The sequence below is a fragment of the Coloeus monedula genome, assembly GCF_965178545.1.
Source record: "Coloeus monedula genome assembly, chromosome: 8".
NCBI classification, from domain to species: domain Eukaryota; kingdom Metazoa; phylum Chordata; class Aves; order Passeriformes; family Corvidae; genus Coloeus; species Coloeus monedula.
The window spans coordinates 279,454-302,190 of NC_138788.1; the positions used below are offsets into that span (position 1 = coordinate 279,454).

The 22,737-nt window shown below is 44.8% G+C and overlaps 1 protein-coding gene across 3 annotated transcripts in view; it reads left to right on the forward strand.

Annotated features, from left to right (window-relative positions):
• MICU1 (mitochondrial calcium uptake 1) overlaps positions 1–22,737 on the forward strand; it is an 84,816-nt gene that overhangs the window by 43,540 nt on the left and 18,539 nt on the right. For all 3 annotated transcript variants that reach the window (XM_082286078.1, XM_082286079.1, XM_082286080.1), the window contains 3 exons: positions 2,110–2,224; positions 10,888–10,970; positions 15,845–16,042. In XM_082286078.1, coding sequence (XP_082142204.1) covers positions 2,110–2,224; positions 10,888–10,970; positions 15,845–16,042 — 396 coding nt within the window. The remainder of the gene's footprint in view (positions 1–2,109; positions 2,225–10,887; positions 10,971–15,844; positions 16,043–22,737) is intronic.

Here is a 22,737-nt window from a genome sequence, read left to right on the forward strand (position 1 = left end):
AGTGGGAGAAATTCCCTTTTCCACGAGCTACAGGCAGCTGAGCACCGTAGTTACAGCTTGTATTCCCTGGGTTAGTGACAAGTAGATGCTCATTTTAATATAAATAAATAACTTTTTTTAACTTTGTTTGTTCAAAGTAAGGTGCAAATAGGTAAATGCTTCTCCCTCCCATCTGTCTTTATATTTCAGAGAGCAACTAACTTAATATCCTTTTTTATTGTTAGTCTATGGTTGTGCTTTCCTCTTATGAGGAATATTCTGAGCTGTTCGATTCTGACTATGAATTTTAAGTGCAGAAAAGAAACCCATAAAAATTAATAAACCACCCTCTGGAACTTTTTCATGGGATTCTTTGAGCAAGATGCTAATAGCTAGTTTATGATAAATGCTGCCCAAGAGAGGCAATCAGAGGGAGAGAGGCAATAAATCACAGGAGCAGGTGAGATGCTGCTGGCAACACCTCCAGCAGCAGTCACCGGGAGCCGCTTTCTCCCCAGATCCTCCCTCTGGTTCAAAGGAAAACCAGATGTTGGTTGTTTGTTCTTCATGTCAGCATCAGTATAATTTTTGCTTTGGGTCCATCTCGACGGGAATGGAAGCAATACCATTTTTGAGGAAATGATATTTCAACCTGGTACCCCATAAGCATAAATGGCTGTTATCTTGCATCAAATGAAGGCCATTAGCATTTTGTCTACTGGTAGTGACTCACCTCTTATTAAATTCCTGGCGCTCTCCAGGTGGTGAAGGCAGAGTTACTGGGAACAATTTTATGTGATCAGTAGAGCTGAACTATTTTTCCCTGGAAACTGTAGTTTTTTTGGTGGTCTATATGATTATTTTTGTCTCTTTTCTTGTGGTTCCTGAGCCAGATACAGGTTAAATTTTCATCTATATTATTAACTGAGTTCATCCCCACTCTGCAATCACATACAATGGTGAGTTCTCTCTCAGAAAACCCAAAACCAAACAAACCAAAAAAAGCCCCTAAAAACCAAAAACCTGAGGTGGATGAGGGACATCAGCTGCAGACACAGTGGAGAAGCTATGAGCTAACACTTGCTGGGATATCTCTGTAGGCTTCCAGTCACAGCAACCACCTGGTTGCTCTAAACTTTCCTTGCTCTTGGCAAGCCTAACTGTTCAACTTGATGTGATGTTTTGCCTGCTTGTTTTATTGTTGGTTAACCAGTTTTCTTTCCTTTATCTTGTATATGATGGGATCTCCGCTAGACAGAGGTAACGGTGGGGGACAGTTGTGTAGCTGGACCCTCGTGTGGTGGTGTTTGTCGCTGGTTTTTCCTAAAACCATTCCTAAATCCAGCCTTGCTTTCACTATGCCTGTGTGTGCTTGCATGGCCTGGTTTCCATGGAATAACCTCACCCACCCCTACTCTCCTTTGTATTAATTTAATTCTTCTCTGTGTGCGTGTGCCTCCTCCTACTGTGTCCTTAAAGTGGGTCACCAGTGTGGATTCCCTAACAGTTTTATGGATCCTTTTCAGCCTTTGGGGGTTCTGCAGATCAAAGGGACTTGAATTTTTAGCTTAGAAAGATACTGTGAGCTGATAAATTGAAAAGAACTGGAGCAAGAGGGAAATTGAGTTTGGTTTCAGGCCCGGTCCTCCCTGTGAGCTTGCACACACACATGGTTTGCATAACTTTGATCAGACTTTACGTTCATGTCCAATAGTCCTTTCTTGGCTCCTTTCTGCAACAGAGTCTCACTGAAAAACTGTCACCGAAATACAACAATTTCCCTTTTGAATCCTGTATTAAAGTCTGGTTTTTTTACCACTAATCTCAAAGATTTTAAGCAAAATGGCCATAGTTTTATTTATGTGTATTTCAGCTGGGCTGAACCAACAGACGAATCCTGTGCAATTCCTTATCCCCCATTTGAGATGGGGAAGCTCCGATCTTTGCAGAACTCTTCTGAACAGAGTCGAAGGCTGGAAAAGGTCCACTGGATATGGATGGAGCTAGTAGGGGTGTGTGCGTCCATGGAATGGCTTCTTGGTGGTAAGGATATGAATAAAGCCTTCCATTTCCCTGTCTGACCTGGTGCTTCTCTCCTCTCTTTGGGGTGTGGCTCGGGTGCACGAACAGAAGTTATCCCAAGAGAGGGAGAAGTTTGCCGATGAGGACAGCATTTTCTATGCGCTTGGAGAATGTGGACTCATTTCTTTTTCCGACTACATCTTCCTCACCACAGTCCTTTCCAGTAAGTACAGCAGGGATTTTCCCTGCAATTCCTGGTTTTTTATGTTTTCAGGGTTCACAAGCAATAGGTTTGCTATTGTTGACATACATTTCCCTAAAAGGCCTTCTTGATTGCCTGCAACTCGAGCTGAGCAATCGCTGTTGCTTCCTCTGGTTAGGCTGAGCTTCCAGTGCTTCGGGAAGACAAGCAGATCCATGGCTTCTGAAGATTTATTTCTCGTTTTGAAATGTGACAATTTTTTTTTTTAATCAGTCACTTGACCTGCTGTTCAGATCTGTAAATGGAGACGTGTTCTTGAGCTGTGTTCATGTGATACTCTTGTGTTTGGGTGAACCCTGATCTCCAGCCTTTTGCTGGTTTCACGCCCCTCCAAACTTCCTTTTCCAGCTGTATTTTCACTTGGGTGAGCTCAGGTTTGTGAGTGATGTAATCCAATGAGGAGAGAAGTTAAGCTGTTTACATTTCAACAAGTATCATTAGATACCTTCTGTCTTTTCACCCTGCTGCACTTTACTTGCATTTGTGATATTTCTACGATCTGCTAATCTGTTCCAGCAAAATCGTCTGGACTCCGAGTGCCAGCACTGAAAAGTTTGCTTTGCTGGCAAGAACCCGTGAAACTGAAGCCTTTGATAATGTCAAATGGCATTTCTAGACTTTCTTCACATGGAAGTCAAGCTCAAAACCTCATTTGCAGACCTTCTCTGGCTGCTTGGAAGGTGCTGTGTCGTAAACAGGAAATTCAATGGCAGTTTTTCAGCCCCATTAGAAAGTGTGGGGTAAGGGGGAATAAGCCACTGTCCAAATGAACTTGAGACATTTAATTTTCAGATTTAAAAAGAGAAAACTTGGCCATCAAATCTTGTAAGTATCTATTCCATGATGACCTGGTTTGTGGAATTTAAAAACTGGATGCTTGCCAGTTACCGGCAGAGCCCACTGCTGCCTGCGCAGTGCTGTTCAGGAAGTCAGCTGGGTTAATCACTGATGTTTTGTCACAGCAACAGGTGCTTTATTCTGCCCCATGTTCTTGCATGTTGTAACAGGAGACATGAGAGGCAGCTCTTCATTTACTGGGGATCTATTCCTGGGAAGCAGCAATGCTCAAGGTCTTGCTTGTTGTCAGATGGACGTGGCAGGGGCAGAGTTGTGTGTGACCTTCATGTTGTGAAAACAAACAGAGAGATAAAGCTGGTTCAAGACAGGGAATTTGTTTTATGACTTTAATCTGCCTTTTTTTTATTTGACCGAGTCTCAGAACTGGCTCTTAAGATCTTTGCTGTTCCTTTCTTACATTCATCTGGGCTGTGCCAAAATGATCTCACGTATTCGCTTGTGTAACGAGGGCTTTTCATCTGAGCCTCCACAGATGACAATGAACTCTCAAACCTCTGGTATCACATTACTGAGTGTGGTTTGGAAGACACTCTTGCCCTTGTTTTTATGGTTGTGCTGGTGATGAACAACCCCCTAATCAAGTACCCAGGGCACAAAATTAATTTCATGTGCTTCCACAGGCAGCAGTAAGAGAAATTGTTCTTGCTTTGGTTTAACTTTTTTGTTGTAAGAATAAAAGAAAAGGACCACCCTGTGTTGGAGGAGCAGCCAGCCTTGTTTTGGAGGCTGCGAGGGAGGGACAGGGTTTTTTTCCTCTTGTTCTTGGGCTTCTAAGCGTGTCCACAATTACGGGGGAGTTAGATTAATGAGGAGACAGAACTGGGTGGTGTATGCTTTGAGGAGCCATGTGAAGGGTGGGCAAGGCAGGAGCTTTCAAAAAAGAAAATTAGAAAGGGAGGAAAAAAAAAATTCAGGGCTTTGAGGCTGACTTTTGGACATTTGGGGAGTTTGCTGAATGATTACTGCAGATGGAGGAATGTCTCTGGAGCTCCTGTCAAACAGTGATTCCACAGAGGAAGAGTTTGGGTTTCATTTTTAAAGCATTTGCTTTTGCAAAATAAACTCCCAAGCAAACCTTGCCCTGTGGCTAAATAGAAAACTCACTGTTACACCGCACTGGTTTGCTCTCTGACTACTGAACATGACCTTGCAGGAATCCAGTAGTTCCTGAATGGGTTCTTTTCCCTAGGAAGTAAATAAACTAGAATAAGGAAGGTAAATCTTAAATGTGACAGTTCAATATTGGTTTTCTCCCTGTGTTGTTTAAATAACCCGAACATTAAGGAGGTATCCAGACAAGGTGGAGCTGTAGATGATACATCAAGTAGGTAAAACCTAATAAATATTAGGAAAGGAAGGTGGCATATTGAGCACTAAGCAGGATAATCAGAAGAGGAGTGGGAGATTGGGTCTGGGGGTGGGGGCCAGGAGGGAGAGTGATGGGGAGAGATCCATCCTGGTCTGGTCTGGCTCACTGGACTCCAAACTGATCAGTGAGAGCTTGGGAAACAAGAAGCCCCGAGGGCTCTGTGTCGTTGTGCTCAGCCAGGCTTTGGGAGTGCTTTCCCCAAACTCATGGTTTCAGTTGTCTTTGCAGCTTGACGTGAAGCTCCCTCCAGCTGAGTTCTGTGAAACGGGGAGGGAGAGGAGGGGAGAGGGCTGGGGCTTCATTTCACGTTGCTTGCAGGCAGCTGTTTGCACATTGCTCATAAAACAAGTCTGTCACCGTATCTTATTTACGAGCCATTTCTCACTCCAGCACTGTCTGTTCTCGTCGGTTGCCGTGTTTCTGTGAAAATTTATTTTTAAAACGACTAATAAAATAGCTTTTAGCTGCTTCAGAAAGTCAGCCTTCTGTTAAAGGCAATGAGCGCTGAGGGGCCTTGAGGAAACTCCTTGGTTTCTGTTGCTTCAGCTGCTCCTCATGTTTTGGGGCAGAGGTAGAAAGATGAGCAAATTCTGATGGAATTTCCCCTGGATCCTTTGAATGTCATGGAAAACAAAGACATGGCTCCCCTGACCCAAAAGGTTTTTGCTTTTGGACTTGGAAAACAAGTGGAGGAAGGAGAAAAAGAGCTTTTCCATTGCCAGTGACTGCAGTTTCCAAGCAAATGGGGTCCATTGTCCAGGCACACTAATTCTGCCTTTAACAGGTACTGAAGGGAGCTGGGCATTAAAAGAATAAATTGGTGTTGTTTGCACAGTTGGACTGTTGCTGTGTCTGGATTTAATCCTCCTGGCAGGAGGGCTAAATAACGTTGGCTGAAGGCACAGTAATTAGCCTTTTGCCAGGGCTCTCATAGCAGACCTGCAGCTCCTTCTCCCATCAGAGCAGGTAACTCTCACTTAGATCCACCTCAATTATGTTTTTTCTGTCTTGTGTGTAGGGAATGAATCCCAAACCATCTAACTCTGGACATTATGTTGTGGCCAGGTATTGAGCTCTGTGCGTGTCCCCGTGACGGAGGGATATGCTCTCGCACACTGGGATCTCCAGGGTCTCTTTGGACCATGACTGTTCTGAGTATTTATTCCTGGCTGACAGGAAGGTCTTCAGCCCCATCCCTGCCACGAGTGAGATCTGTTACCTCGCCAGTGGTGGTTTAATCCTGCTCTGCCCTCTGCCTCAGGGCTCATTTCCACAAGAAAAGGTTGCTTTGAGTTTATAGGACTATTTTTGTTCATAGTCCTGTTCATGTTAATTTTATCTTTGGCCTTTCAGGACCCTACATGGGTCCATCCCACCCACACTATTTGGTGCAGGGATGTCTCCTTGCCTTTCTGCCAGCCCAGTCACTGCTGGGTGGTATTTCCAGCAGTATCTGAGCAGCATCTTCCCAGGAATATCCCAGCTTCCAAACACAAGCCTGGTTGCTTCCTGGCAGAGGGAGCGCTCTCTGGCTTGGCATCCCACTTGTGCCATGCTGAAGGACAGACAGACAGAAATGGGAATGATTGTTCACAATTGGTAGTTTGGGATATTCCCTAGTGATCTGAAAACTGGGATTAGGGCATGGGAGGCTCTGTCAGCCTGCATCCTTCACCTGGTCTTCCTCTGTTCATCTCTTCATCCCTTGGGTGTGGGTGGTGTGATGGGATGGAGATCCAGGGATGGGGCAGCCACAGCTTCTCTGGGCAACCTGTGTCAGAGCTTCACTGCCCTCACAGGGAAGAATTTCTCCCAATATCCCAAGATTATGCACTTGTGTTACTTCAGAGTTAATGCTGATCCTTCTTTGTGAGAAGAAATAACCCATTTTTCCTTTAGAACTGATGATGTTGTGGCCCAGTCTCTATACTGTGGGCTCAGTTTTTTAGCTGCCTGTTACTTACATTTCTGGATTGATTAACATTAAAGAACCACCAACTTGGTGTGATTTGGATTAATTTTCTGAAATAGTGGCATAATTTGAAAGGAAAATATCTGCAACATTAAGTTTAATGGGTTTTTTCCCTATATTTACTGCAGCTGAGGCTCAGCCATCTGTATTCTATGGATAGCTGTCTCTGCTTCAGGAGGACTGCGTTAATTTGGGATTGATTCACTTTCAGGCTACTGTGGCCTTTGCACATCTATTTTTCTTAATTTCAGGATAAATGGGAAAGAAGCAACCAGAGGATATTTAACTCCAAATGACTGATTTTTCCCAGCTGAATTCTTGATCTTTCTTCCCACACTGGAATTTCTTGGGGAGTTATTAAGCCTTGGGAGTCCATGAGCTGCTTTGTGTTTAAATTCCCACCAAAAGATGAGATATTCCAGTGTTTCCAAAGGGGTAGCCAAAAGTTTTACTTCCTCTAAGTAACATCACCAAAAAATCACCCTGCTTTGGCAAAGAAATTCCCAGCTCTGAGAGAACGAAGCAGTGGGTATTCTCCAAAAGCATGTTAAAACTGTACTTTCCTAGAATGCAGTTCCTCTGCTGGAGATCAGAGGGGAAGATGTGCTGAGAGGTGTCTCCAAGTGTGGAATGTTGAGATTTTAGGAAAGAGAAGATCACAACTGAGCACAAAACCAGGGAAATGTAGCCTCTCTCACCAGCGAGCTTTTCATGTCTTTCAGAGTGCGTTGCTTCTGCTGAGAGTACAGGGCAGTAAAGAGCAATTGAGTGCTGCAAATTGGTCCATTGAATAATTGAAAATAGTTTAAAATGGCATAATTGGCTTAAAGATGCCTGATCAACTGGTCTCATCCCTCAGAGCTTCCCGGGGGCTTTACCCTGATGGATCCGAGTGGGTTTTTTCCATGTGGTCAGTGCTGCTGCTTGCTATCTGTTGTGTGGTAGAGGTCACTCATCTCTCTAACATTCCTGTGTTTGGCTTCTGCTTTTCTTGCTCTCTTTCTGTCCCCAAATATTTGATTGGAACAAATGAATCAAGAAAAATGTTAATTGCCCTTTGCACTAATTCATGGGTTAGTTGAAAAAGCAACTTGGCGTGAAGAGCTGGTGGGAATATGGATCCAAAGGATCACTTCAACCTGATCTTTCCTTATATTTCCAAGCTAGGAACTCACTGGTAGTGGTGTGGGCTCCGGTACCATGTTTTCACTCATGTTGGCCTAATGGAACGTGTCCCTGTCCATGGCAGGGGTTGGAAATAGGTGATTTCTAAGGTCCCTGTGAACCCAAACCATTCCATGCTTCCATGTTAATGATTTGGAGGATCCTCCTGAATGTCTAAAGATAGAAATAAAGCTAAAAAAGAAACTGCAGTTGCCCGGACCAGTTTCTGCCTTGTTGCCCAAGGGATATCAGTCGCAATGAAATAGTCTTGATTTTTAATAATGTCAGAAAGGATGGTGAGGAGACAGCTCACACAATCAGAGAGAGCTGAGAATGCAGCAGAGCACTTGGGGAAAATCCACAGGTGGTTTTCCCCCATCAGGACAGGCATCATGCCATATGAATACCAAACAGCCCTTTAAGTGGCTTTGGAAACCACTGCAGGAGGAATGTTGGGTTTGCTTGGAGGCATCTTAATTAAGGAGGCAGCGGGGAAATTTAGAGATGCTGCAGTTGGGAATGGTAAAATTGGGGGCAAAACAAAAGAGCGGGGGAAAGGCTGCATTTAGCTGGGCAGTCTGGTGTCTGCTGCTTTTATGGCCTGTAAGTTTGAAGGATATAAGTGCAGGAAGAGGAAGGGAAATGGAGGCTGTGCAGGCTGATGTAATGGGCAAGGGGGGCACAGTGAGACTGGCTGCCGTCGGGGCAACTCTTCTCACATAAATCCTGGTCAGCCGAGGGGAAAGGCAGAAATCATCTCACCCAGGCCCCATAAATCCAGTCCTGGACATCAGGGATGTAAATCTCTAATGACCATTCCTTCCTGAGCAGGAGTGGGATGAGCTAATTGTCTTCAGTGCCCTCTGGTTCCCCTGGCTCAGGGTCAGGCTGTTTGGATTGAAGTGTCATTACAGGTAATTGGAGCTGGATATGTAGATCAAAGGGAGAAACCAGCCATGGCATTTATTAGCTGAAGGAATGAAGTAATTGAATTTGCCAATTTAAAGCCACCCTTCCCTGTCCTTAGAAAATCTGACCCTGCAGATTTTTGATGCTGAACTGCTCATTTTAATTTTGGAGGTGGTGTTCTCCTCTGGGGCTTTGATACACTGCTCCTGGAAATGTGTATTTAGAGATGGAAAAGGAGAGAAATGGCCCTTGTGAGGGACAAACGAGTATTTGGCTCTGTTCACCATGTGTCTGTACAAATGGGATGTGGTATTATATATTTCCTTTAAAAGAGGAGGGAAAAAGCCCTGAACCTGTTACAGTTTTTCACAAGGAGTAACAGGTGTTCCAGTCTTTAAGTAAATACCATGTACCCTGGCAGAGACAATGGGGTAAGAAAGATGTGTTGTCTGCTCTTTATCTAGAACCTTGTAACTAAATGAGAGTTTTGTCTGTTCCTCCTCTTCTTCCTAGAGGAAACATCTTTCCATGAAGTGCCAGATTTTGGGGCTAATAATAAGAAATTTCCTCCAGGCTTTCTTGCAGTACTTGCAATTAAGGAGAATAAAATTGCACGTGTTATTGAAATATTAAGGGGAGAGTTGGAAGCTTGTTGCTCTTCAAGAAAATGGTAAATTAATCACTGGAGATGCTGGATGGAACAGAGGAGGCTTAATCCCTTAAATTAGATGTATCATTGGGGAGATTATGAAGGTAGTGCTGGGGACTGGCTGTCCCCAGGTCAATTAACTCTGAGTTAACAAGGCACAGCGAGTGAAGGTCTCCCCATCCCAGCAGGCAGGAGGGAGGGGCTGTGTGGAGGCCCAGCAGGGATGTGGGTGGAAGGGGGGATGACCCACCACGTGCTGCTGGCCGTGCCTGTGGTCACAGGAGACGTTGCTCCTGCACGTGGTGTCTGGAATTCCAAGCCCGAGTAATTGGCAGGGGGAAATTGGAGTGCAGGAATGATAAAAGCAGGACCACGTGTGCTGTGTATATCAGGCAGGCAGTGACAGGCTGTCCCTGCATCAGCCCCAATGCCCTTATTCATCTATTTTGGGCACAAAGTGTTTGGGAAAAGGGGTCTCATTGACCTGTCTGCTGAATCTTTTCCAGATAAAGTGCTAATAGTTATTACAGCAAGGGGAAAACACAGTGTAGAAGTTTTGAACTGGAGCTGTGACTAACATCCAAAATCCAGTTCAGTTAATTCCATATTAATTTCCTTTTGTCTGAGTGACTCCTCTTTGTCTCCCCCCTCCCGCCCCCATTTGGGAAGCGCCTTCCCACAGACTCATTACTCTTTGAGCATCCACAAGAAATCTTAGAAGTTGATTGCACAGATGAGGTTACAGAGGGCTGAACCTCACCAGTGATCCACACTGGATTTGGGTGGGAAATGAAAAAAGGAGCTACATTTTAACTGATCATTTAGGACGACAGCCTTCACATTAGTTATAGCCCAGAGGATTCCCTAGAAATCCCAGCAAACACCATAATTCCTGTAGGAGGTGTGTATTTAAAAGTAGCAGAGCATGATAAATCCTCCTATATTAACTTAATTTGGGAAAAAATTGTGGCACTGCACTGTAGCTTCAAACGGTCATGGGTTACAGAGCCCAAAATGGAAATGTACTGAAATTCTGTGGCGGGATGCAGGGAAAAGAGGGTGGTTGGCTGGGAAGTGATGCTTTTGCAGAGTTCTGACTAAATAAACCGTGACAGCACAGACTAAATGCAATGGAAAATGAGGTACAGCAGCATCTCAGCTCGTGAGCTCCCGCCCACGCCTTACCTCAGTGTCATGACTGGGCTGAGACAAGGGTGGTCATGATTTGTTTAAATTTGTACAGTGAGGCAAGAGCTGAGAGCTGCCCAAATTCCAGGTCTGCTCCTCACCCATGGGAAGCACAGAGAGTGCAGTGCCTGAGGAACATCCTCTGGCCAAACTGGTGTTCGACTGTATGGAACGGGCTGGAGCTCTTGCTGCAGCATCATTTTCTGTTAACTGTCATTAGAAATATCAGATGGCATCTTGCTTTCCAGCTTTTTCCACCTGTAAATAGAATAAATGTTCTAGAAATACCTCCTCCTCTCAACTCCTTGTTAGGTCTTACCAAGACCTTTGGTAAAAGGAGCACCGTGAAGCTCATAGCTAGAGGCTCCTAAGAGATGCATTTCCTTGCTAAAATTGCAAGAATTAGACAAATTGCTTTTGGATAAAGTCATTCAGAACTTGTGCCTTTTTTTAAATTGAGCTTTTGTATCTTTGTTAATTGGTTTTTGTGTTTTGTTGTTGTTTCTTTTATATAGCTCCCCAGAGGAATTTTGAAATCGCCTTCAAGATGTTTGATCTGAACGGTGATGGTGAGGTGGACATGGAGGAGTTTGAGCAGGCAAGTTGAACAGTCAGTGCTGTGGCATCGTAGCCATAAGCACAGCATTCCTCTGTGATGTTACTGCCTTTTATGTTAGTGCTTAGTGCTGGTTTACACCTTTCCCTTCTGTGTTCTGCTGTGTTGCTTCAGTGCCTGCTGTTTGTTTCTTTAAACTGGGTATTTCAAGACAAACCTTTTCATTCAACCAGAGCTACCATCAGTACAAACTCAGGTTTCCTGTGATTTTTGTCACCAATGTTCAAGGCCAGGCTGGGTGGGGCTTGGAGCAACCTGGTCTAGTGGAAAGTGTCTCTGCCCATGGCAGGGGGTGGAACTGGATGAGCTTTAAGGTCCCTTCCAACCCAGACCATTCTATGATTCTGTAACATTCCCTTACAAAAAGTCACCTTCAAAGTAGGCAAAGAACTTTTTTTCACTCTACTGATATAGTGGGATTTTGAGCCTACTTCCTTCACAGCTTCTACTGCATTCCTTAATTTTATTTGTCTTCAGAGAATAGCCAAGGTAAGTCTGCTTCAGAGGAGAATTTATCCACTTATTCTAGTGTAATCCAAAAACGTGTTATTGAGAGCATATTTTCATTAGCCCTCTACTTCTTACAAGGCTTCATCAACAGGGACTTTGCTGAGGGTTTTTTAATGAGTTCAGCCTTCATGTCTGATACTGGTGAGCTCCTCCTATAAGCTGTGATTTGTGCTTGTGTCTGACTGAGAATAGATTGAAGGCTCGAGCTGTCAGTGGGGAAAAGATTTGCCCTCCCCAGGCAGAAGAGTGTGATTTTTCTTGTCTATTTCTAGCCTTAAGATATTGGGAACTTATAAACATCCTGAAATCACATCCTGAATCACCTGTGTGTGCTATTCATAAAAGGAAATTTAAATGCACTTACAAAGTGATACCTGAGAACAAAGCAGCCCTGGAGAATCGAGGGACAGATTCTTACTCATCAGTTGGCTCAATGAGTAATTAACTGCAGAAGAGTCTCTGCAAGGTCGTGCTTGGGGCACTTGCTATAAGTGGGAAGAACTATTGGCAAAGGAGGTCTGTTGAATTACCCTCCCCTTCTAATCTTTTGCTGTCATCCTCCTTAAATTATTATCTGTATGTATGATGTCATCATCACGAGCTTGCTCCAGAGCCATGGAATATATCTGGGTAAGTACAGGGTTTTAGATGCACACTTTGGACTATGAGGAGACTGGAGTGTGTTTATCTGCAGTCTGGTATCACTTCACTTGACAGCTTGAAATGTAAACGTGGGGTTTTGTTCATTTTCCTTCCTTTCCTTCCTTTCCCCGAGTAAAAATTGCTGTTCTTCCTTCTATCTGCATAGTGCATGGAGATAGCACTCCACTGCAGCTATGTGATCATATTGAACAGTCCAAAAGGTGATTTATGGTAGTTGTAATGTTCTAGAATGAAATCAGTTATGGAGATAGATGAATTTAAGAAGAGCAGAGAATGATTAACCTCCTACTAAAAATGCAGTGACGCCAAGGTGCTAACACAGGTGTCATGTTTGGCTTTTTTATTAGAGCCTTGTAAAATGAAAAAGGAACATTTCTACAGGATCAATGTTTCCTAATCACTGTGAAGATGAAGGTACAAAATTGAATAAATGATTTGAAGTCATCCAGTAGGTCAGGGAAAGTTATACATGCATTAAGTCACTTAAAAGCCCTTAGGAAGGGGACGGTATTTTTGTTAAGCTGGTTACATGCGTCAGTGCCTGTATAAAAGGAATAAAGTTCCTGGTTAGCATCAGAATATATGGGTGAAGGCTGATCCTCCAGAGCTTGAGAGTCACAGGATGAAGGAGATGTTTTGGAAAATGAGAAGATACCTATGAAGATACTGAATTGCTGCAAGAACAAGCACAGCTCCAGTGGGAGGCACATACATCCCGTTATGCACACATGTAACATTACAAACAATTGTTTAGATGAAAAATCCTCTTTTTCACTCCTTATGGAAATGCCTCAGGAGGAGCATGAAGGATGGCAGGGTTTGCAGCTCTGTCTTGTAAATCTTACCTGGCAGGAGCAGCTGGAACTGGCCCTCTCAGGGGATTATGCAGCAGTTTAAAAGAGCAACATCATTTTGGGGAGAATGGGTGGCATAAGAAGGGGAAGAAAAGGATCATCAGGGAAGCATCATTCCATCCCTGCTGGCTGTGAGCATGTGAGGATGAACTTCCTACCCCTCCCTCACACATGGTTTTTGGAGGCAGCCAACAGCAGGTCCCTCTTCTCACTGATATTTGAAAACCTCATCAGGAAAGAAAATTACTTCAGTAATTTAGCTAATATGTGACTAAGTTGGAGGCTTTAACTACCTAATTAAAAAATACTGAATTTATTCAGGCCTTGCTGAAGACTTTCAGGTTTTTTATCCAGTTGGGGCAGGTGGTTAGTGCTTAGTCCTGAATAATGTGGTGCCTGCATCAGTATTGTCTTCACTTCTTCATCCCTTGGCATGTAAATTGTTAGTTTGCTCTTCTATTTTTAAATAAAAGCTTGCTGAAAAGTAGTGAACTTGCAGGCAGTGTTACTGGTGATTTTTCTTTGAGTCTTTAACTATTTTAATTGATTTTTCCCCCTTCATCTGGTACAAAAGATGAAACATCACAAACGCTTAGTCTGAAATAGGAACAAAAAACAGCGGAGCATCTCAGGGCTCCACATCCTTGTACAATTGATGAGGTGTGTGTGAGGGCAGCTCCTTGCAGTGGTGCCTGCCTTTCTGGGCATTAAAAGGATTACCCAAAACAGGGACTGGTTAAATCAAAACAGGGAGTGGTTAAATCAAAACAGGGACTGGTTAAATCATTTTGGCTCCAGTGCCCACAGGTGGATTTTCCATCTGTCTGACACTTGTTAGAGATGGGAGAGGAAGAGAGAGCCATAGGATTCCATATAAATAACACCCAGGAAAAGCTGCTCTGTGGAGCAGTCAGCAGTGTGGTAAACACTTGTGTAGAAACAGGGGCAGTTTTCCAAGCTGGACATAAATTGCCTTGCTTCAGACAGTTTATAAATATTTGTCTCCAAAATGTGCTGCATGCAGAGCTCACAGTTAACAGAGGAGCACAAAGCAAACTAAGGAGCTGCTGTTTACAGTGCAAATATAAGAGAATTCCTGGATGGTTTGGGTTGGAAGGGACCTTAAAGATCATCTCCTTCCAACCCCCTGCCATGGGGAAGGACACCTTCCACTATCCCAGGTGGCTCCAAGTTCTGTCCAGCTTGTCCTTGAACACTTCCAGGGATGGGGCAGCCACAGCTGCTCTGGGCACCCTGTGCTGTGGCCTCACCACCCACACAGAGAAGAATTTCCTCTATATATCTATTCTAAAGCTCCTTTCTTGCAGTGTGAAGCCATTACCCCTTGTAAATAGTCTCTCTCCATATTTCTTGCAGGCTCCCTTCTGGCACTGAATGCCACAATTAGGTCACCTCACACCCTTCCTCACATCATGGGGACCAAAAAGCCTCAAAACCTCTTTTCTGTACTTTTTTCCTCTTGATTTTCCTTGTGGCAGAAGAACAGCCAGCAGTCTCTGGCTCAGATGCAGGGTTTCCAGCAAGGTGAACCCAGCAGCAACAGCACAGCATTTTCCTCCAGAGCATCCCCTTTGGGGCTGTTCCAGCACTCACTCTCTCATTAGGAAAAAGTTGAACATGCTGAATACCTCAGTAAGGAGGTTCTGGCGTCCTTGTGACAGCTGGAGCTCTTGGCAGCTGCTTTTCTGCCTCCCTTCCAACTTCTGTCGGCAGGGGGAAGAGGCTGATGGCAAAGCAGTGGTGTTTGCTGGAGCTTTGGGAAGCCTCTGTTGTCAGGTGGCTTTTTTCCCCCCTCCTTTTTCAAACTTGTTGTCCTTAATATGAATCCTTTTGCTGCCTTGTTGGAAGATATCAGTTACTACACAGAGAATAAGCCTGGCTTCTCATATCCCAGCAATAATCACTCAGATCGACTTGGATAGTTCAGTGAGGTATTTGAGGGTGGAGAGAGATGACTGCATTTCACTTAGCTGCCCCCTTCAATTTGCACAAAACCCTTAAAATAACACATTCTTGGATTTTCAGGCTGTCACATCCTTCAAGGTCAACTTTTTGGCATCTTTTGTGGGGGAGGGAAGTTTTTTTGAAGAGACTTTTGTGCTGGGTGGGACAGCCCCAGGGATGGAGGAACTTCCAGCTGTGACAGAGAGCAGCAGGCAGCAAGGAGAGGGTGCCCCTGGGTTGGAAACCCCAGGATTTGTGCACAAGTGGGAAGGAAATGTGTTGTGAGCTAACTGGGGTTGGTGTGAGCTTACAGGGATGGGCTGTAAAGGAGTGGAAGCTCTAAAACATTTGAAGAGTTTTTTCTTCCCCACGATTGGTGCAGCTTTCTCACCTCCTGGGGTTTTGCTGGGAAGAAGCTGCTCTGCTGACCAGGGGTAGGATCAGCACTAGAATGTTTATCTGCAGGCTGGGTGAATTGTTTCCCTAAACTCATTTTAAGCACTTGATTCTCTTCTTTCTTTAAAGTGGACTGAAAAAACCAAAACCTGGGTTGGCTAGAGATGTTGTGGACTCCTCATCCTTGGAGGTGTTCAAGGCCAGGCTGGACAGGGCTTGGAGCAACCTGGTCTAGTGGAAAGTGTCCCTGCCTATGGAAGGGTTTTGGAACCTAGGTGGTCTTTAAGGTCACTTCCAGCCCGAATCATTCTTTGATTCTCTTAAGTTCAGCCAACTTTTTGAATTGTTGTGTCTTTTGAGAATTGTTTTAGGAGGAAAAGAAAGGAGGATGCCACAGCTGAGCATGGAGTACTTCATACTGGTACTTGGCTGGTATTTTGATTGTGACGTTGCCTGTGGTGTTTTTAGGTGCAGAGCATCATCCGTTCCCAAACCAGCATGGGCATGCGCCACCGGGACCGCTCCACCACCGGCAACACCCTCAAAACCGGCTTCAACTCCGCCCTCACCACCTACTTCTTCGGGGCTGACCTGAAGGGCAAGCTGACCATCTCCCACTTCCTGGACTTCCAGCGCAAGCTGCAGCACGACATTCTGAAGCTCGAGGTTTGGGGTGGTTTTCTTGCACAGGGGAGGGCAGTGCAGCACTGGCTGTGCTGCAGGATGGGGCTTCTGGAGGAGAGGAGCACGAGCCTGGGAAGGGTACAGGGGGAATTCCTCCAGCTGTGACTCACAGATCCAACCTCTTAAATTCATGATGAGCGTTTCAGTGCCTGGGGCACTCCCCAAGGAACATCTCCAGCTCTTGTGGAGTTGGAGCAGCCAGCACATCCCGGGTGTGTGTCCCTCTAGATGCCTGGCTGTTGCCTTGGCACTGCTGATGGAGATGATTGAGATGATTGAAGGAAAAAACAACAGCAGTTGTGAGTGGCCTGTTGCTACCTTGCTGAGGAAGGTTTGTCTCGGTCCTAATCAGTGAGCTGTGCCCTGAAGAACCAGGATTTATAACATCCCCGAAACTCTTCAGCTCTGCTTTTGTCCCCACCTTTTCTGTTTGCTTCATTGTTCTGAATGTTTCTGCTGGGTAAGTGTTCAAGCCTTGTTTGAATCCTGCTAAATAGGTGGTCTCCATTATGTGACATCTGTTGTTCAGTCCTGGATTAACATGTTTTGTAAGAGATGTTGTTCGTCTCTTCTGAATTTAGTGTCCTTTTTAATTTGCATTACCCTGAGTTTTAACAACAGCTCTCAGCCTCCTGCTCCTAGTCACATGACCTGAATTTAAGCATCACCCTTCAAAATTTGGCTCTTTTGTGTAACATCAGTACAAGGATAGTAACAGGGGACTTGTTGGTCTGTGTCTCAGCTCCCAAGTAGAGCTGATTCAGTTGGAAATGGTGCCCATCAGTGCATCAGGCTCCAGGGTTCAACCTGGCTTGAGCAAAGCCAGGCTTTTATTTGCACTGGAAATTGGGATTTGTGTACAAGATCCCCCCAACCTATTAAGAGAAGGGTATTCAGAGCTCTGTCGCTGCAGTCTGGTGTATTATTGCTCACATGCTCGGGTTGTGTGATCAGCATTTCATTAAGTTCTTATCAAGTCAGTCATTTCAATTTTAAACTGAATTTATTCCCTTTTTATTTGGAGTTTACAAATCCAAGTAAGAAACTGACCCAAGGACTGCTTATTTTATTTTTGTGAAGGCAACTGCCCCGGTCACTGCCTTCATTTCATGGTCATTAAAGCAGGTGGTGTGGCCCTGCCTTTGCAGGGGGAATAGGCTGCTTGAAGACAATGTTCTTTGTGAACTGGGTCAGTTCCTCAGTGCCTCTGCAAATTGAAACGAGTAAAATACTTTTTAAGGTGAAGAAACATAAGCTGTAACTTGAATGTAAAGGCAAGAGTAACAGAGATAATTCTATCCTCTGGCTTTCCACTGCCATATTCACTCCAGGGGCGGGCACTGAAGTGTCCCTGACCCTGTGCTCCCTCCATGGGTCCCCACTTCCTTCATTAAGAAGCAATGGGGATTTTTTTTTTTTTTTCAGTTTCATGGTACTTACTCTTCTTTTCCTCCTGTGACAATTTAGTTTTTAATGATTTCAATCAACTGTGTGTCTTCCTGGCTAATAGTAGTTGCTTTTCTAACAGGTTAGTTATTAACTGGGGGACAGTAAAAGATATTTATGTCTGGGTAAGTTATTGAATATCATAAAGGCATCGTTACTGACTCCCTGCCAGCACCCTTGAGCACAGCACCAGGCTGTGCTTGGCATTCCTGATACTCATTTCCACTGAAACATTGATGGGTCTGTTCTGCCAAACTTAACTTTTCCCTGAGTTCATGGTCCTAAAGCCCTGATTTTCGTGTTTGTAGCTCTCATTGATTTAGGCAAAACAGGCCTATTTCTGTCCTCAGCGTTGGCTTCTCTCCTCTTCAGCTTTTGTCTCTTTTGACATGATCTCCCACCTTTTCTCCCTGCTTCACATTTGATGTGTTTGTTCGCAGTTAAGGAGCTTTTTGTAGGAGTGTCTGGTGGGTTTGTGTTGTTCCTTTCCCATGAAGTGCCCTAATGAACTCAGCTGCTTAAAAAATGTGCTAATTGGTGAGGAGATGTCTCTTGAGAAGAGAAGGTTTACCCTGACCCATGTGAATCAGGAAGACATGAGAAGTGGTGCTCAGCTGAAACCTTGTTCCCTCATCTACTCGTCCTTTGCTGGCTCAGTAAAACTGGAGCATGGTCTGAAGCTGGGATGTTGATTTGAAACCCAGTTTCTGTTCATGTTCAGAGCTCCAGGGAAGTCCTTGGGGAAGTGCAGGTCTGAAAATCTCCTGGGGCAGCTGCAGCCCCTGAGTGACCCAGAGCCTCTGTTCTCAAACTGGGATGCTGGCTTTGTCTCTTCCAAAAGAAATCTACTTTAAGAAAAACCTTTTTTAAAAGCCGTTTTCCTTTCAGCCCAGGATCCAGGCATTTCTGCAGTTCATACACTTGAGAGCTGTTTTCTGCTGACTGAAGAGGGAACAATAGTTTCTGACGATCTGAACCCACTTTATCTTTCCTCTTACTGATTTTGGTTCTTTTTTTTTTTTTTGGTCAAAATATCCATGCATATTTCTTGCTAAGATTCAGCAGAAACTCTCACAGAGGAATTAAATCAGGCAAAGCCCTGAGCATTTCAATGTTCCTTATGGCTGAAGTGCTGACAGCAGGTTTAAGTAACCATGGCCTGGTGTTTTCTTCTCTTCTGCTTGTTTTCTTTTTTGATGCAAGTATATTTTCAGTCATTTTATGGAGACTCAGCAGTCAACTCAGTTGCAGGAAGGAAAGGATGAGGAAAAGTAACCACAACCAGAGGTAGAGGAGAAGCTTTTAATGCCTTATGACAACTCTTTGGGGTTTGGCTACTTGGAGGAAGCTGTGGTCAGTTTTTTGGGTTATGGGGTGGCCCTGCTTAGCTAAGGCTGAGCCCCAGGAACCAGCCCAGCAAAAGGTCCTCACCTTTTCCTTGCTGCATTCCCACTGCCTTGCCTTCGTGCCTACAGCCAGAGTGGCTTATCTTGACAAACAGTGACAAGTTTGTCTGGCCAGGCTCTGCAGCTGTGTCCCCTTGGGACAGGTGGTGTCAGGCTCTTTTTTTGGTTTGGAGAGGAAGATCTCTGTGAGTCTGGAAGATGAATAGGACTTGACATCAACGTTTATGCAATTTCTGCTTGTTAGTGCCTGTCCCAGATATTCCTGTGTCCTTGGTGGACCAAAAGAGTCCCAGCCAGCCTGTGGGGCTCTTCCAGCCTAAATATTTTAGGATTCTGGAAGTGCCTTTAGAAGAGATGTGTGAGCCCTTTTGTTCTCCATGCCTTTGTCACCCCTGCAAGGCAACCCAAAACCTGCTGAAAGCACTGATTTAATCTCCATATTTTGTCATCTTACCCAAGGATTAAGGGTGCCCCAATGTCCCTCCCAAGAAAAATGTCTTCCAGGCAAAGTAAAATGGGATTCTGTAAGAATATGGCAAAGGTACATCATTGCTGTCATATGGAAAATTCCTTATTTTCTGTGTCTGTTCTGAGATGTGGGAGTAACTTCTTTATCCTGGAAGTTCCTGTTTTCATGGTCAATGCCAATACAGTTGCTGCCTGGTTTGGTTTTTATGAAGAAGGGGTGATGGATGCTCTTCCATCTGCACACACTTGATTAGGAAGTCCTGGATCCTTTGGGATCTCAGGCCTGTCTTAACAAATACTCTGCTTTCAGAAGGCATTTCTGATGCTGCTCAGTTGGGTTCTAGGGTAATCACTTGAGTCTGCAATTGCCATTCTCTTCTGAGTCCCGTTGTTGGGGTAGTTGGTATCTGAGTAATCCTGTACCAGGTGTTAAAAATTGCTCTGTTTTTACCAGCTTACTCAAGATTTTTTGGGATTCTGCCTTGTTTTTATATGGGCTGGCAGAGCAATACAGGTTTTCAGTGATTTGTTAACATAGGCAACAAAGTTTGCAGTAATGAGTCACATTTCTTTGTTTCTGCTGCAGTCATTTAGGGGAAAAATGAGTAACTTAAATAAATTGTTTTGAGTAGCCTGAAAAATGAGGTCTGACAGTGTCAGATTAGCTGAGCTTTGTAAGGAAGGACCCAAAACGCTGACTTTTTAGAGGTCAATTTGCTATTGAACTTATACAAGACATTTTTATTTTTATTTTAAGTCACCTTTATGACAGTCTCTGTCATGATTAGCTGTGTTGTCTCTCAAAGTTGTCCTTTACCTGCTGATCCTCTCACTTCAGCCTCACCATTGACCTGGCCCGTGTGGGAACAATGATGGGGAATGTAACGTTTTCTCTTCTTCCTTACAAATTCTGCCTTTTCAGCAATCCTGTAATGGATTTTGTATACTTACATAGCTTTGTCAGTTCTACACCTAGTTCTGTACCTGTATCCTCTATAACTCCTGCTTTAGTCCCAGACTTGCTTTCTCTTCTTCACATGATCCTTACATCTGAAAAGCCAAACCAGCACTGGTGGAATTGCCTCTTCAGTGGGGCAGTTAATGACAGACAGAAAAGTTGTTTGGGTTCTTTGTTAGTGATTTCCTGACCTGGCTGCAGGGGAAGGAGAGGAGGATGGGCTGGTGGCTAAATACAGAAAGCCTGAAGCCTGCCCGTGAGTCCTCTATTTATCCCAGAGGATGAGTGATGTGTCTGTGTCACTGTTGTCATGCCCTGACTAGATAAAACGTATGTTGATAACCAATAACCTTTAAACAGCTCTGGAGGAAAAGAGGATCTGGATATGGAGGATTTTGCCCTCCAGAAGTACTTGCTGAAGTCAGAGATGGACAAAGCCACGATGCATTTGGTGCCAAGGAGAGGGGAGTTACCAGGAGATCCCACAGACCTGCATATTCCTTCTTCTGCATTTCATGTGTTAGAAGTTTAGGGAACAGAAATGAGGCTGATGTCCCTGCCTTTGGTGGATGGCCATAGGAGTGTGGTGGGTGACAGAATTTTCTGACATCTCCAGTTAAAAGTGGGATCATTCAACTGCTATGAATAGTTTCACATCAGGGAACTCTGTAGTTAGTTAAGGAAGCACAGTCCAGCATATACATATGTAATCTGGGAATTTCTAGGCAGGCAGTGGAAGTGATCTGGACAGCTCATCCTGGTTTTGATGGCATTCAGAGCTGGCAGCCTGCTTTTGTCTTGGCATGTGAGTGGAGAGGGTCACATGGTCATCTGAAGCTTTCAGGTTGACTGCACTGTCTCAGGTTTGGGGAAAAGCTGGCATTCAGTTCTTGTCCAGTGTCAGCCAAAGACTTGGGAGGAATTCAGAGTGGAACATTATTATGGAAAAAAAATCTGAGAATAGGGATAAGTTATGAGGCCATGGCGTGTGCAGCTTAAAGGAAAGACAGAAGGGAGATGTAACTGTCTCAGTAAACACGAGGAGTCACCATAAAGGAGCCTGAGACAAGTTATTTTCATCAATCAGGAACAGCAGAGCAGGTAATGAAATGCCTAAGTGTGCACCAGGGAAAGTTTAGCTGAAATCCAAGGCAGGTTGAATTCCAGTCCCTTTTTCCATTAAGCAGGGGGAGTGCTGGTGGGTGGGGGTTCGCTGTCACGGGTGAGTTACCGAAAGCTGGGCTTCTGGCCTCAGTCAGAAGATGCCACAAATGCTGTTCCTAAGTGATTCCTCCCTAATCCAAGGGAGGAAATTTGCACCAGAGAAATCAAACCTTCCCAGTGCCTCACTCTGAAAGGCAGAAGAAGAGTCTTTGGGGTGGTTTGGGGGGCCCCAGGATTATAAGAGCATATCAAGCATCTGCATGTCAGCTGTGAAATCACAGAATGTCCCGAGTTGGAAGAGACCCACAAGGATCATGGAGTCCAACTCCTGGCCCTGCACAGACACCCCAACAATCCCACTCTGTGCCTGAGAGCATTGTCCAAACGCTCCTGGAGCTCTGGCGGCCTTGGGGCCGTGCCCATTCCCTGAAGAGCCTGTTCAGCACCTGACCACCCTCTGGGGGAAGAACCTTTTCCCAATATCCAGCCTAAACTTCTCCTGACACAACTTCAGGCTATTCCCTTGGGTCCTGTCACTGGTCACCAAAATATCCAGTGGTCCAAGAGTGTGCCAGTGAGGCTGGCATGGTGTGGCAGGACATGTGCTGCAGCTGCTTGTGAGCATGGCTGGGATAGGCTGGAACATAGAGGAGCAGCTGTGCCATCCTCTTGTTTGGGACGGAGGCTTCATGGGGCAACCACTTGGTGAGAAAACACCCGCTGCTGCCTTGCTTGTATTTGAACCGGGTGACTTCAGCGTGGTTGATGCAGTGGTTCTGCAGGGGAAGCCGTGGAGGATTTTATTGGAAATTCTATTTATTGGATCATTAGCAGCAGTGGAAGGCTTTGCTCTGTACCAACAGTCTCCTTTGGTTTATGAAGGGTGTGTAAATCCGCTGCCGAGCTCGGCAGCGCAGCAGAGCCTTGTGCAGGACCCCTGCAAATAAAGCCCCAGGAGTGCTAGTTGGATTCATTACCTTGCCACAGGAGTGTGTGAAGGTTTGTGTCAGAGTTCATGAATTAGAAGATGTAAGATATTTAGCACAGATGCTGCTCTATTCATGTGTGCACAACCAAGTTAACCGACAGCCAGGGAGTGTGGAAAGTTGGTGGGCAGGAGGCTGGGGATGTCTGTGTGAATGTGTTCTTGTAGCAGGTACCTGACTTCTGCCTCCTCCTTCTTCTGGATGAACAGACACCTCAGTCTTCTTGCTCTTTCTCCCCTTTGAGGTTCT